General features: G+C 31.7%; 1 protein-coding gene and 1 long non-coding RNA gene across 2 annotated transcripts in view; one reads left to right on the top strand and one right to left on the bottom strand.

Moving 5' to 3' along the window:
• The window catches only part of LOC148230820 (uncharacterized), a 57,592-nt gene extending 48,778 nt beyond the window's left edge, over positions 1 to 8,814 (top strand). Inside the window, exon 2 of the long non-coding RNA XR_015810953.1 lies at positions 2,801 to 8,814. This is a non-coding gene — a long non-coding RNA (uncharacterized LOC148230820). The remainder of the gene's footprint in view (positions 1 to 2,800) is intronic.
• Positions 8,815 to 9,601: 787 nt separating this feature from the next.
• On the bottom strand, positions 9,602 to 15,252 carry me31B (ATP-dependent RNA helicase me31b). Its single transcript, XM_088194429.1, has 8 exons — positions 15,154 to 15,252; positions 14,568 to 14,789; positions 14,415 to 14,493; positions 11,743 to 12,121; positions 11,467 to 11,617; positions 11,131 to 11,326; positions 10,562 to 10,862; positions 9,602 to 10,483 (listed from the first exon to the last, which is right to left on the bottom strand). Exons 2-8 carry the CDS (start codon positions 14,627 to 14,629, stop codon positions 10,320 to 10,322), a joined length of 1,332 nt encoding a protein of 443 aa, XP_088050555.1. The 5' UTR covers positions 14,630 to 14,789; positions 15,154 to 15,252; the 3' UTR covers positions 9,602 to 10,319.
• Positions 15,253 to 15,474: the final 222 nt, after the last annotated feature.

The following is a 15,474-nucleotide window of genomic DNA, read 5'->3' on the forward strand; positions in this document are numbered from 1 at the left end:
ATATGAGCTGTTTTGAGATATTGAAAGCTTTGTATTTCAGTACATTAAAAATATTTATACTTATTTAAATGTTTTGTTATCATATAGACATATACATTTGTAAATTTGAGTATTAGTAAAAAAATATGCTTTTATAGAGAGCAAATTGACTCAAAGTAATAAATAGTTGAAAGCTTTTATGATACCATAAATATAATATGTTTAGGATTTATTCCTAAGCATATTATAAAAATATTATTTCGATAAAAACTTATATATGTATTGTAACTATATTATTTAAAATTTAAGTGTATCGCGAAGGCATACCAAAAATAAAATATTTTATTAGATTTATAAAAAAATACAAAACGTACAAGTCATAGTGAAGGAAAGATTAAAATATAAGTACGTCGGGATCATCCGTTACAGTTGCGACGAAATTTATCGCAAGGAGCTTAAAGCTTGTTAATTGCTTTATTTATCTTTGATTTTCCAAGAAAATTTACTTCTCATCAGCAGTATACAAAGCCAAGGAATGGTCGATGCCAAATACAAAAGTATATCTCCGCACACATGTACCTAAAACTTCGATCCTACATTGCTAATTCTATTATATATTAGTATATAATATTTTTTTTTAAATATTAATTCAAAACATCGACTCTATACTTCGTATACGAAAAGTACGAAGCAATAAAATGTAGGATAGTGTTATAACGTTATAAGCATACGTGGATGGTATGTTTAGCTATATATTTCCGCAGGAGGTTCTACTTATTTTCAGCACACTTTCGATGCGAATTTTCAGCATGCTTACAAATTACTTCCAAGATATATCGCAGTAATTACTTGCATTCCCAGCTGAGGCCCCTGAGATGCGCCGACAAGGGGTTCGGTTAAGCAGACGAAAACATACATAACGTCTAGAATCGCTGCCAGAGGCATCCAAACTTTTAAAAATTAACATTTTTTTATATTCAACTACATAATATGTAGATAATATACATATAACACGTTAAAAAGTAAGTATGTATTAATTAAACTATCAGTATTTAATATAAGTTGTTACTTTAAAAAATCTTATAGGTAATAACTAGTTTATATAAATAATTCAGACGTGCCTTCATTTTTTCCTTCATATATTACCCTATTTTTAAAGCCGTTTTTATCATAATTTTAATTAATATTCAGTCAATCACTTCAGATTAACATTTCCTAGAAATCTATGATGTCCATGAATCTAATTAATTTCTATGACGCTGTGATTTTTTTACCCAGGGAATATGAAATTGATAAAGGATACCACAAGACGTTTTGAACTCTAGAACCCATCCAGATCATTCTAAGAAAAAATATAATAGCGTATATAAAAGTTAATCGTTGAAGGATTATAAAATATCTGCTTGCAATATTTCTACGACTAACTAAATCACCCAGTTTCTTCCAGAGCAACTTAGAACGCCTATTATTCGTAAAAATGAATCACACATATGTACATACATCGAAATAAGAATAACCAACACTGTTCAAATCCCATATGGATGATAATTTATTTCTGTCACGTCTGGGAGATCATATTCAGCAATTGTTTTATAATTATAATTCCACCTCATCATCACAGAATATATTTTCCTAGATTTTCCTAAGCTTACAGATGAATATCGTGATGAATAATTAAAGAAAATCAAGCTAAGTCGTGCTTGTAAGCTGTAATAATATTGTACAAATAATAAAATATATTGATTAACAGAATTTGAATTCAGTATGGTGCCTTACTATTTACTTTCTGATTATATTTACCCTACTGTAATGCATTGGGCTAACGCCTGTCATATTGCAACGGAAGATTTATAATAAAAATAAACCATACAGCGTAAAATAAATTCAAAACATACGCTTGATTTTGAACCCATGCGTATCTACTTAATTCGGTTCGTATCATTTCTGAATTGCGCCTTATAGGAATTGATGACTCAACATTTTTATTTTTAATTACTTAACATCTCTATGTTATACTGTAATAAGCTGAGTTAAATATACAATACACAATAAAAAATATTCGCGTACAGAATAATGAATTGGCATTTTTGACAGCACGATATATTTTTTAAATCAATCAAAAAATGTATTGTGTCGAAGCTTCCGCGGTCAGCGTGTGATGAAATATTGTGGAATACAACTCAAGCGGCACAAAACTGTTGCCGTGAATACTTCCGGTGTATTAGACGCGATGAATCGGATTTGCGGTTTGCGCCAGCTGTGTTCGCGATCTCGAATAGTACACGACAATAAAAATGCAGCACAAAAATGTCCTTTTTCTTTACAAAGGGGAAACGGGAAATGTTTTAATTGGGCCTTTGTTTGCCGATATACTGACGGTGGGTTTTTTTCACTGCTGCGAGCTACAACATACAGGCATACAGTGCAAAAACATACAGGTTTTTCTGCGAAAATCTGCGCGCCAACGCGTCCGTTAAAAAAGCTTGATGAAAAGCCGTGTAATCGAATAAAATCATATAATTTAATAATGAATTTCAATCAGGTTTTCTTAGATTTGCCTGATCTCTCGGATACAATCAGCGTGGACGACTGAAAAATGCCTCAAAAATAATATATTAATTCCCCGCCAGTGGATGTTTACAACAATCATAAATTTGTATACGGCAAAGGAAATTAATAACAATATAATGCTTTTCCTAATAAGTGATATATAAATAACAGAATATTTATAAGCATTTTAGAAACACACATAAATACACGACAGACAGAAGTTCACATCCACACAAAGAAATAAAATGTCATACTAAATACATAAATACAGCAATTGCTCTCAATGATCCTGGACACCAGCTCTATTTTCCCCGCATTATAGTTTCGTGCGCTATTACAAGGTTTCTCAGTAGTATAAAAATTATATTATTTAACTCCACGCAACAAGGTAAAACGTGGTCGTTCGATCGAAGTTCTGAATCAATTATGCACAGTCACACAATAGAACATTAAAATTCCAGCAACGGCTAAAAATTCCAGAATTTGAGCTACAAAATTCCAAAAACGCAAAACACCGAAACAATCTCGTCATATTTAATTAGCGCTGCTGCGAACACGCATTGTTTCGAATGTCGAATTCCGTCGCGGAATTTTAATGCGCACGAACCGAAAGAGGACTCTAATAATCGAATATTGTTTTCGATTCGGCGAGGAATTCAGAATTCAAACACCGACTTCGGAGCGAGCGAATTGTATGCGAGTCGTTCGTAACAAGCAATTTCACTAAATAGAGTTTAGATGAAAATCACTAACGAGCCGGCACTGATTCGCGAGACGTCGCATTGTCTCCGCTCTCGTGTTTCGCCAATCAAACCAATAAATACCCGGCAGTGAGACGCTTACTATCTCTCTCTCTCTCTCTTATATTGAAGTATATTGGAAAAACGATGATATCGCAATATCCCGCTTGGATTTATTTTTATTATTGCTTTTTTGTGCCTGTTCTATTCCTTTCTATTGCGCCCGACCCATACGTGCTTTTCTATGATGCCAGACGGTTTGAGATAATCCCTAAAAGATGATTGTTGCGAACCAGTTTTGATTGATATCGCTATGCTCCTGTTGTGTTGTGTTGTGAAGCTGAATTATATGTAGTCTGCAATAAGAGTACACATCGGTAGTGAAATTATAAAGAACATTCAATATCCAAACGAAACTATCTATTGTATATCTATTATTTAATAATAAAAAATTAAAGAATGTGAGTGGAGTATCTATACAACCGATCCACATTACGTGGTTGGCCAACACCTAAAATATATGTAATCAAAGGATTTTTAGCGAGCCCCGAAAGGCTTTATGGGCTAAATTATATCAACATAAACTTTTTCCTTGTTTCAGTCTTTAAGGCTCTTCTGGAATATTGAATGCAAATATAATAAATACTTCTTAACGTATTTAACCTAAATTATCTGATGCGCAGTCACTAAGCCCGCAATGTAAAAAAAATAATTGTCAAATTAAAGGGCATCTATCTATTTAAAAGTATAATAAAAAACGGTCAATGAGCAACAAATTCAATTATACTCACAATTTTCGTAATTGACTGTGGCAAGAAAAAGAGGGCGAGCACTGAACCTCCTCGGGCTGACCATGTGTATAAAGACGAATGCTCAACGTCCAAATAAACTTCGCTTGAGACGCGCTCCCAGCACTATCATCAAAAATATAAGCTCTCTAATTAATAAATAAATCTCTTCACGTTAACCAATCCGTAATCAAGAGTTCAACCCACTTTGAAGACGACTGGATCCTTCGGACACAGAAACGGGAAGATTTAGCGAAAATTGTTTATACATTAATACAATTATACAACTTTAAGTGAACTTGGCTCAAATTATTGCAATGAGGCTATTATAATATATTCGAAAAGTTCATAAATAAAATAATATTGAATAATTAAAATAAATCACAATAAACATAAATTACAAAAAAAATATTTAAACAAACTGCACATTTATTGCAATTTAAAAAATACATATTATTTTAATTTGGTTCTTAACATTGCCTTGATTGTTCCTACTGTTGAAAACACCCATTTAGTAGCAATGTAATTTGGCTTAATTATTTGTGAGTGAGTGTTTTTAATAGTAAAAAACACATTCAACGTTTCTGTTCATTATTGTAAATTATGCAAATTTCAGATTATTTGGACAAACGGTCTTCACAAGAGATTTCGGATTACTATCAATAAGAATTACTCTTAAAAGCATAAGGTGTATTTTTCAAAAATTTAGTAATAAAGTATTTAAAATTAAACACTTAAAGATAATTATTTCTGTCCGTTTTTAACAAAAAATAAGTAACGCCGCCGTTACATCAGTGTCACTATCGTAAGTGATGTTTTGTACTTCGTGGCTAGACATACCTTTTTAAATCAAAATTCATATAAATTACCGACACCTATATGAGCTAATTTTCGTGAAAATGCTCAAACTGAATCCGTCCGTGTCCGAATGACGTTTTATTTTATTTTTCAAGTCGCGCCTACGAAAAATATGAAAATATGTTTTATGAACGGCACGTGGAGGCTGAAAATTAAAGGGCAAAACCACTTACCCGCTAAAAATAAATATTGAGCATATACGGTATTTTAAATACTTTCGGACGGGTAATGCCAAAATAAATGTCCACTCATGAAAACTGAAATAAAAATCAAAATAAAGACATCATAAAAACGAATATCATCAGATTTTGATTAAAACTGATCCTAATTTATTAATAAGTTTATAGTAATCACAACATTTTTGAAGCATACTTAATTAAGTATATTGCAAAATGTTGAATAGATCAATGAAATATTTAATAAATATTTGTTCTAGATTGTAATTAGTGACAAAAATAATTACAAAAACTCACCGTTAAGCTCCGCAAAATAATTAATCACAAAATTAATGACACACACCTCGGTGCTCCAATAATGGCGGCGATAACTTTGCAATTTTCCAGTATAAAACAATAATTATTATCGGTCGGTGCCGTTTTTCTTCGCCGGGTGATTTTCCGCCACGGCCGCGTTTATTACCGGAAAAACTGGACCGAGGAAAACTCGTTCGTTCAGCTTGTGAATAAAATAATTTACGACTTTACAGCGGCACGACAATTCATCTGAACGTACGGCCAATTGAAAACAATAATGGCTGCGCGTTTCGGCGAAAAATCGAAAAATCAATAATTAAAATCTAGTGTCGCTCCTTTGTGTTACGAAAACAACTGTGATAGAATTATTTAAGCATAAAATATCGTCAAAAATTATGTTAACCTTGCAAACTATAAAACTATCTACCGAACATTCAATTTTGGTAAAAATATCAGACCGAAACCATAACTTAATTTCGTACAATATATTTGTCTAAGTATGGAAAATCAATAGAAAAAATCTGAAAATTAACAACGGTCATTTTTACTGACACTCAGAAACCTGCAAGAAGTCCAGCATGAAGATAATTTGGCAAAGAAACGCTTTGAACAGACGCAGAATTCACTGCGCAACACGAAACGCTACTAGGTACACGCATTGCTGACTTCACTGCTATGGGTTAAGTGACACGTGCGCTTTAGCTTGAATTTGGCAATAATTGATTATTTTAAAATAGCAAACAAATTAGTAAGAGTTAAATAAATATATACAGATCAGATGGCAAAAGATATGGCGGAAATATCTCCGGGAAACTGCGAAATCCAGCGTTAAATGATCTCGAGTTGTACGGTCATACATTGTACAGTAAAACTATATTTTCAGTACTAGTAAACTTTTACGATTACCTTGTAAAATAATGATAGTTTTATTATCTAAATTAACATATCCCACCTTTCATAAGTAGTAAACAAATTTTTCCCTAACTTATAAAAATTTAAATCATTGAATATGTTGGAAAAAATTAAAAAAGATATACACATTTATTTACAGAATAACAATATAAGTATATCTATTTATGAATTATAATATGTTAGTGTAATATTTTTCTTCCAAAATAGAATTCCTATATCATGTTTTAAAATGATTATGAAATATTGGCGAATCTTTAGTATCGATTCTTTGTTTAAAAAATCGTTTCGAATCACTGATTTACAGTAAATAGGCTTTTTTGCAGCACTGAAATTACAAGAACAAATAAATAAGTTGCCTTTCATATTACCATCTTAACAACCTTGTTATGCAAAAATGAATGTCCAGATGTTAAAAATAGATTATTACTTATTAGTATATTGTTAACAGACGACAATGTTATTTTCATTAATTTTGACTTAGGACTGAACATGTGTTTGTAAGTTATCCCATATGTTGCTGTAATAAGATGCACAAAATCAGCCACATATATTACATATATTTGCAATAATCAAAATTACCACTAAAAAGAAGTGGCTTGTTTCACTATTAAAATTAACAAATTCTGAATTTCGTTTTAAACAAACATTCAAAATGAGATTTTCTTTATTATCTTCAATAAAATTTTAATTATTCTAAAAATATTGTAAAATACAAAGATATAAAGATTTTCGACTTATTCCACTCTCATACTAAACAGCATACAATATGTATATGGGTTATAACAACTCGTAATTTTAATAAATTTTCATTAAATTTATTGAAAACTTTCCCTTGCAAATATATTAAGTAATTAAATAATAAAGAAATTATGGTACTTGTTTACACGGTGCCACGCTCAAATTTGAGTTGAAAAACGGTCATTTACTGTTCAAACCCAAATCAAACCAAAACGAATACAATAACGGTACGATGGTTTACTTCGTTTAGGTTAGGTTTGGGTTTGAACAGCACGGGAATAACATCTGATTTTCGAGCACAGCCTTGCCAACTAACAAATTATTTTATTAAGTCTTGTAGATAGATTTCCATATCTGCCAAAATAATAATACTTATATACTAATACTAGTTATAAATACCAATAATTTATTGGTTGTACACTATTTTCCATGTTATTAATTTTTAATAACATCCTATTCAAATACATAATGTGAAACATATACATACAATAGAGTAATATAAAACTCCACATACTAATCTGTAACACATTATAATAAAAGTTGAATGCAATACCATCCTCATAATCCCAAGTACCACAGCTCGACACCAACAAACTCACATCACCAGTATTACAAAAGTACGAATTGCAAATGCTAGGTAGCCAGCGTGCAATTACAGATGTAAATGGGGCTTATTGTAATATCACTTGGCCATAAATACAAAAATTCACATCTCTTCAATGTCACATTTTAATTTTATACAATAATCAGCCACCATATTATTTTTAATTAGCAAACTTTTCAATGTTTGCGCAATTAGTAGTGTTAGAGGATCTTGTAATGGAAAACTCAGATCTGGCAGCAGTCACAATTAAGATCCGAGGAAGCATTCTCAGATTGAGGATGGGGTAAAAAGCGCACAGAAACGACGGCCAAGTTTCATCGTTCCCCTCTTGTATAAATTGCATTTGCATTTTGTGAAAATTATTCTATTAACTTGCTGGCTGGCATCTCTCCATACCTACATAAAAATAAAATATAATAAAATTGATAAAACACAACGGCGCAAAAATTAAGGGACAAAAATAAAACATCTTGTTTGGTCGTGAAGAGCAACGATTCATATTTATTTTAAAGTTATATTGTGAAAATAAAGTAAACAGAGATCAACCTAAAAATAAAGGGAAAGTAGAAGTTCACAATCAACCACATAAATACATTATATTCATAATATGAAAATTATAAGAACATATAATAAATTAAACGAAATGGAATTTATAGTAAACCCTTCGACAATAATTATATAGAACACTGGCTGTTAAAACAATTTAACATTTTAAAGCTGAAATAATTTACATTTTAAAGTATTTCATCTATGAGTCTCAAATGCATAAATAATACTATACATACGCGCGCAATCCTTGTTCAAAAGCACCATTAACAACACATATTTTGTCAATTTTCAGACTAAATCAATTAATCTACAAAACATTCATTTCAAAAACAGCAGTAATTGATGCAAAGATAAAATGTGTAAAATTACAAAAAAAAATTATCAGTCGACATACTTAAAAATAATATGAGTTTACTATAGAGAACATTTCAAAAATGCACATACATGTGATATTAAAAAAAAAGTACTACATTTTGTATCACAGGTAATCAAAAACACTTCTATTAACAAAAAAGTAATGCTCTTCACTTGAAATCCCGAAAAAAAAAATTTACTTCCCCCCCCTTTGACTGCCATTATAAGATGTTCAAATGGCTCAAAATATTACCCATAGCGATAGCTCCATAAGATGCTACTTGATTTAATATTTTGATTTAATCAAAGCTATCAATTCGATACGTTCAGTACCACGGTATTTCAGGAACCGTGAATATTGATTTAGTTAGCTAAATCACACAGCATACCAAAATTATTTGATGTTACTTTTTCAAGTAATACTGTGCTACGGTGGTTAAAAATCTCAAGAACTTTAAGCTAATTTATTAATCTCGAGACTAACAATTGGATCTCTAACTGCCATGCATATAATCGCGATTGAACCGTGTGTTGACATGCTTGGGAATACACGTTCATGCATGATCTCATAATTACATACATACACATATGCACGTAACCAGAGTGCAGTAACTTTAATACATATGTTTGTATAAGCTCTCATTTTATTATTCGCTTGACAGATACCAGCTTCATGCAAACATAGTATTGACGATGTTAAAACATATTAAGAAAACAATAATGAAAATAATAATACATAATAGACTTCATAATGTTATATGTATAAAAAGAAACAAAAATAAGATTTACATATAAGCATTAAAATGTGAAAGTTTGATTTTAAATGACAACTCTGGCGAATCAGCAATAGACAAAATATAATTTTTTTCTTTTTATAAGATCTTTATCTTTTACAGACCCTAATAAAAATATATCACTTTTTTCTATATATATATATATATATATATATTATAATAATAATAATAAACTATGTACAAATGGTATTTCACTCTAAATTTGAAAAATAGTTTGCTTCATCCGTTGGATGAAAAAATATTTAACATTGGTTTAAGTTCCTTTTTCTCACAAATACCTTCTCACTCGGCATCTTTTAAATGTAATAGTTCATAATAGAAAACTGAGAATTGAAATTTATATATACGACAAAATAAAAATTAAGCCTGAAAAACAAACGGTAGATGAAAATACTGAGGGAGATCCAATTTTTGATGTTATCTTTTATCCTCAGAATTCTCACCTACGAAATGAAAAGTCATATAAATAATTGTGCAAAAAAATGAATACATAAATCTCAATTCTCTTCAGTTGTTTATTTACCGTTCACTATAAAAATAATTTTACAAATAGATCGACCAAATCATTAGATTGTTTTTTCTTAGCCTGATACCATCAGGCGACGCATTTCAGACGATTTGTAAAAAAATCCAATAATTCCAAGTCCTTACTCGCTATTAAAACGGAATATTCCTAGCTTTGGGCAATTCCTCCTTTCTCGTTTGAATATCCCGATTTTTTTACGACTGGCACACGTAGTGATATGCGCACACTTTATTTTAATTGGTTCAGAAGTTTGATTGTTCTACTTATTATTTACAAAATCACTTAAATAAAAATCTACACTTTTATTCAATACGTAACAATGACTTTAGTTTTTTCCTCACTTTTTTTAACACAGTAATTTTCACTGAAACTCGAGTCACTCAACACTAAATGAATAAAAAATAAATTTAGTCGTTACACTATATTTACAACCGAAATGTTTCATGGACGTAGATTACTTGCTGACATTTCCGTCTTCCAACAATAGATCCTCGGGATGAGCGACGTATAACGACGGATCAATGTTTTTAGGTATAGGTTTAATTTCAGTTCCCAATTCTTGCTCGATACGATGAAGATTTAAACGATCTTCATAAGTGATTAAATTAATTGCAATACCTATTTGGGACAAAAACAAGAGAGATATATACATGTTACATAATCAATGCGATAAAGATGAGTAAATCGAATAAATACCTAAGTGTCCAAATCGACCAGATCTACCGATTCTGTGCAAATAAGTCTCAGCCATTTTTGGAAAATCAAAGTTTATCACAACATTAACGGCTTGCACATCAATACCCCTAGTGAATAGATCAGAACACACCAAATTACGACACAATCCCGAGCGGAAATCGTGAAAAACTCTGTTACGATGGGCTTGGGCCATCTTGGCGTGGATGTAATAACAGCAATACCCTAATTCGGTAATTTTCTTTGCCAATAATTCTACACGTTGGGTAGAATTACAGAATATAATAGACTGAGTTATTTGGAGCTGTAATAAAGAAAATAAAGTTTGCATGATATGATTATATATAAAAATTTAACTAATATAAATATGTAAAAAAAATTATTATATCAAGAAAAAATCTACTTACATTAATTTGATAAACAAAAACTAATCTAAGATACATGTATTATTTAAAAGAAAATTATTTTAATTGAAAGATAACATTATCATTAATGGGATAACAAGATATTAAAAAAGTATTATTAGCTTTGTAATTATCTTAAATAAATATCATGCAATAAAAATGAAATACCTTCGAAAATAGAGTATTTAGGCAATGGACTTTTTGTCTTTCTTGCACAAAGGCATAATATTGCGTAACACCTTTCAATGTCAATTCTTCCATTAGATTAATTTCATAAGGGTCCTTCAAGTGTTTCTCCATGAACTGTTTTACACTTAATGGGAAAGTAGCCGAAAACAATAATATCTGTCGTTCTCTTGGTAACCTTTAATTGCATTAAAACATATTTAATAAATTAAATCTAAAATATTAAAATGAATGCATAATATTGCATTCATAAATATACTGCTAACATATTAATGGAAATTAGACTAGAAATTGGAAAATCTAAAAAAAAAAACACACCTCGAAATAATCATTGAAAGCATTCCCTTAAAATCTTGGGAAAGCAATTTGTCTGCTTCGTCTAAGACTAACATTCTACATTGATCTGTCCTCGCTACTTGTTTATCCATCAAGTCTAAAATTCTTCCTGGTGTCGCTATTATTACTTGAACTGTAAAAAAACTCAATTTTAATTATTTATTTAAAAAAACTGAAATTTAAGAAAGGGGATTAATTGCTTTATATTAATGCAAAGTATAAGTACTATTCTCTAATAATAAACTAGATTTTTTATACCTTTAAGGTAAATACGCATTATGTCATCTTTCAAATCTGTGCCTCCCGTCGTCACCATCACTCGTATGTCGGTATGCTTGGCTAGCTCTATACATATCTGCGATGTCTGCAAAGCTAATTCTCTTGTCGGGACTATCACCAAAGCTTGTATACAATCTTTTTTGGGATCGACTTGCTCTAACACCGGTATGCAATACGCTCCCGTTTTTCCTGTGCCGTTTTTCGCCCTGGCTAACACATCTTTACCGCTCAAAGCTATAGGTATAGAGGCCTCTTGAATCGGCGACGGTTTTTCCCAGCCTTTTTCGAAAATCCCCATCAACAGCTCGCGTTTCAAACAGAACTCTTCAAATTCATTTCCTCTGGTATCAGTTACGTCCTATCGAAGTTTTAGAAGTTTATATTAAAATTGAAAATAATAATAACTAACGAATGATCGTAAATGATAAATTATACATAATAAAAAAATTAGCATCAACCGATACCACTACTTTCAATTCGACTTTATCTTATGAACTAGTAAGTTTCAATTTACCTGAGCTCTCAAAGACCTACTGTAAAACATCATAATTTTAGCACTTAAATTACATATATAATGATTTAAAATTAATGACACCTGGTGACAAGATTATAAAATTTACTAAACTGCTCTCCATACCCTCCAAAGATAACAATTATATCTCTCCAATGTTACAATATTATGCAGTCATTAGTTATTGAACATCAGATTCAATATAATTCATAATTGATTCTTGGTGTATAGCAATCATAAATTGCATTGTCGTTGTCATTTTATTAACATTATAATACAACATAAAAGCTGGTGGTACCTAGGATTATCAAGATATACACGAGGATGATCAATCAGTAGTGTATTCAAGAACATAACCTTTTACCGAGCATATTAAAATGTTTAATGTGACAACCACTATCTCATGTCACTCGCTTTTCCCTTTTATACAAATTCTCTCTATTACATGTTCTAGTTTCAGGTTTTACTAACTAGTGGTTCATTTAACTGAACTGATTCAAGATTTCTTATAATTCAAATAAACAGACTTTGTAAATACAAAAAAATAGGTCAAGTTATAAATAGGTGACTAAATTAAATAAGGCAATAATAACAACTCATCAGGGGCGGGCGGTGAGATACTTTCACTCTCGATCGCTCACGTGTTAAGTGACCGCATGCTCTTATCTCTCACTCAGTCTCGTCAATTAACACGCGAGTGATCAAGAGGGAAAGTATCTCACCGCCTGCGCCTGCAACTCACTTGTGACAAGTCTTGGAGTAAGTACATCTTCGGTTATACAACAATGACAGTGTAATAGCACATTAATATTTATAAAATTTTCTTTGTTAGTGAAATGTAATTTGAAGAAAACGTGTAAAAAAGAATAGACTGCTGAAAATATAAGCAGTGCATGACTAATAATGCAGTATGGAATTGATATGAAACAAATAAAAAACAAAGTTATTATAGAAAAATGAAACAAATTTTTGACTTGGACCTATTAGATTGAAACTGACATTTAATTCAGAAATACAAACACTTGTGTGCCAATTTAACCTTGACAACTACATCGTAAATACTATGCCTGTATACAACACATACAGTATTCTATTGCCTGTAGTATACAATCGGGTAGTAAACAAAAAAAATTTTTGAACTAGAAATTGTTTTTGACTGAAAATCGACCATTTTAGACTCTGATGCTCAATAATGGGTTCTGTAGTATCTTCCCGTAAAAACTAAAGTTTATTGTGTTGCCATTTATGGAATGAATGTATGTATTATAAGAAAAAAATATTACCTAATATTTTCCCTTAAATAGTCGAAACGTCTTTTTGTAAACATGGAGATCGTAAAAAACACAACAATTTTTTCAGCATGACAAAGCCATTAATTATATAATATAAATTTAATTTGACCCACATTAGCTGTTATAACCCACCAGAAAATGTCAAAACTTTGTACCAATTTTTTTATTACTCCATTTAAATCAAAGTTATTATTATTTTATTTATATTTTGCATTGCATGAAATTTTCGCAATATTGCCCGTTGTATGCTGCAAGGGGCATAAAACGACCTATTGATTAAATGTTTATATTCTCAAAACCTAATGCAATAAAAATTAATTATTTTGTAGTTCAGTTAAACAATCATCTGCATATTTTAATACTTAAATTACATAACCTTAACCTAGTTAATCCCACATAAGCGGATTATTTGGTAGAATGATATTTAATGGCAGTATTTAACCATTATAACGCTTTTAGCATATCAAAGAATGTCCACATGTACTGAAAATTCAATAATATTGTGAGTATAATCCATCTTTACAAGTATAAACGTTTTACTGCTGCATTCAACTTATATTATTACATGTTATAAAAAGTGTGTAAGTAATTATAGTTATATCAAATAATGGTTTAAAAAATAACCGCAATCGACACGTTGTACATAGTAGCGAATGTATATAAAATTGATAAGTGCGTAAACAACAAAACGATATGTTATCGTATTTATATATTTATATTATATAAATATAATTTTTACGCATCTAGATCGGTGTATATAGACATAAAAAAATGGAATAATGTTAATATGATACATAAAACAAAGTTGTATAAAATATGTAACAATACTATTAATATTAAGTACTTACTGTCGTTTTGATCCGGGTGTCCTTCGGTGGTATCTTTAACTTCGCTTTCCATCCTATGTCTTCCACTTTATCGGTTTCTCTGTAAATTAAAATTTTAATGTAACGTATGGGGTAGTTTTTTTTTGTTTGTTGATTTGTTTGAGCGAATCTCACCCTTTGACTTGGCTGACGTTGTTCACGTGATTGTTCGAGTTCAACCTGCTCTCGGTCATCATCTTGTCGGATTTTGATGACTAAATGTCGAGATGTAATCGGCGGCGCTGCGCACTCGGGTTATCTTTTTCCCGTCACTCTCTCCCGCATCGAAGTCCGCCGTTCCGAAGCGTCGGTGGTACACTCCGGCTTGAAAGTTTGACCGACTGGACTCCTGTACGTCTGAAAGCCGACACACAACATTATGAGTAAATACGGGGAGCAAACAGCTGAGGAGGGGACTCCGGTACGTGTGAAGCGCATCGCACAATGGCATCAGTAAATATGGAGAGCGAACAGCTGAGAGGGGGCGCAGCACCAAGGGGGCACTTGACTTATAACTCCCAAGATCCGAAATATTTGTCGAACGGTCGGATCGAAGTCGAACCGGCGCCGATGAACACCGATTCGGGGAGTGAGATAGTAGCTTACGAACAAAGATGGCGGCGTCTGGGGGTAGTAGGAGAAAGAGTCGGCGCAGGGCCAAACGGCCAATGGCGGCCCGTACAGTGACGTGGACTGTTTACGCCCGAGAGCGGAGGCTCACCTGCGGGAAGAAGAGGGGGCTGAGGCGACTGACAAAGTTCAACGGCGCAGTGGCGTCTGCAACGAGCGTCTCGGGCGGCCGCGCAATCAACACGCAACTGCCGGTGGCACCACTGCGCTGCAGAATTGTTGCCACAGCAAAAAAAATGTGCACTTTTATGCTGAGTCTTCAAAATATAAATTCATAACATATAGATTGTACTATCATAAATAAAAATTACATAAAAAGCGTGCAAGCAAAGGGTTAAAAAAGTGTTATAACGATAATTAAAATGGACTTAGCACGAGAACTACTATCGAAAAATAAATTATTTGCTGAGCT

The sequence above is a fragment of the Plectrocnemia conspersa genome, unplaced genomic scaffold, assembly GCF_051122295.1.
Source record: "Plectrocnemia conspersa isolate PC_06_02 unplaced genomic scaffold, ASM5112229v1 ptg000010l, whole genome shotgun sequence".
In the NCBI taxonomy this organism is placed as follows: Eukaryota; Metazoa; Arthropoda; class Insecta; order Trichoptera; family Polycentropodidae; genus Plectrocnemia; species Plectrocnemia conspersa.

Excerpts from the sequence above, each read along its gene's own strand:
- me31B (XM_088194429.1), bottom strand. The coding sequence starts at position 14,629 with ATGATGACCGAGAGCAGGTTGAACTCGAACAATCACGTGAACAACGTC. Across the intron at positions 11,327-11,466 it reads CTTTCAATGATTATTTCGAG|GTTACCAAGAGAACGACAGA; the intron begins GTGTGTTTTTTT and ends ATGCAATTAAAG. Across the intron at positions 10,484-10,561 it reads TGGTCGATTTGGACACTTAG|GTATTGCAATTAATTTAATC; the intron begins GTATTTATTCGA and ends TGTCCCAAATAG.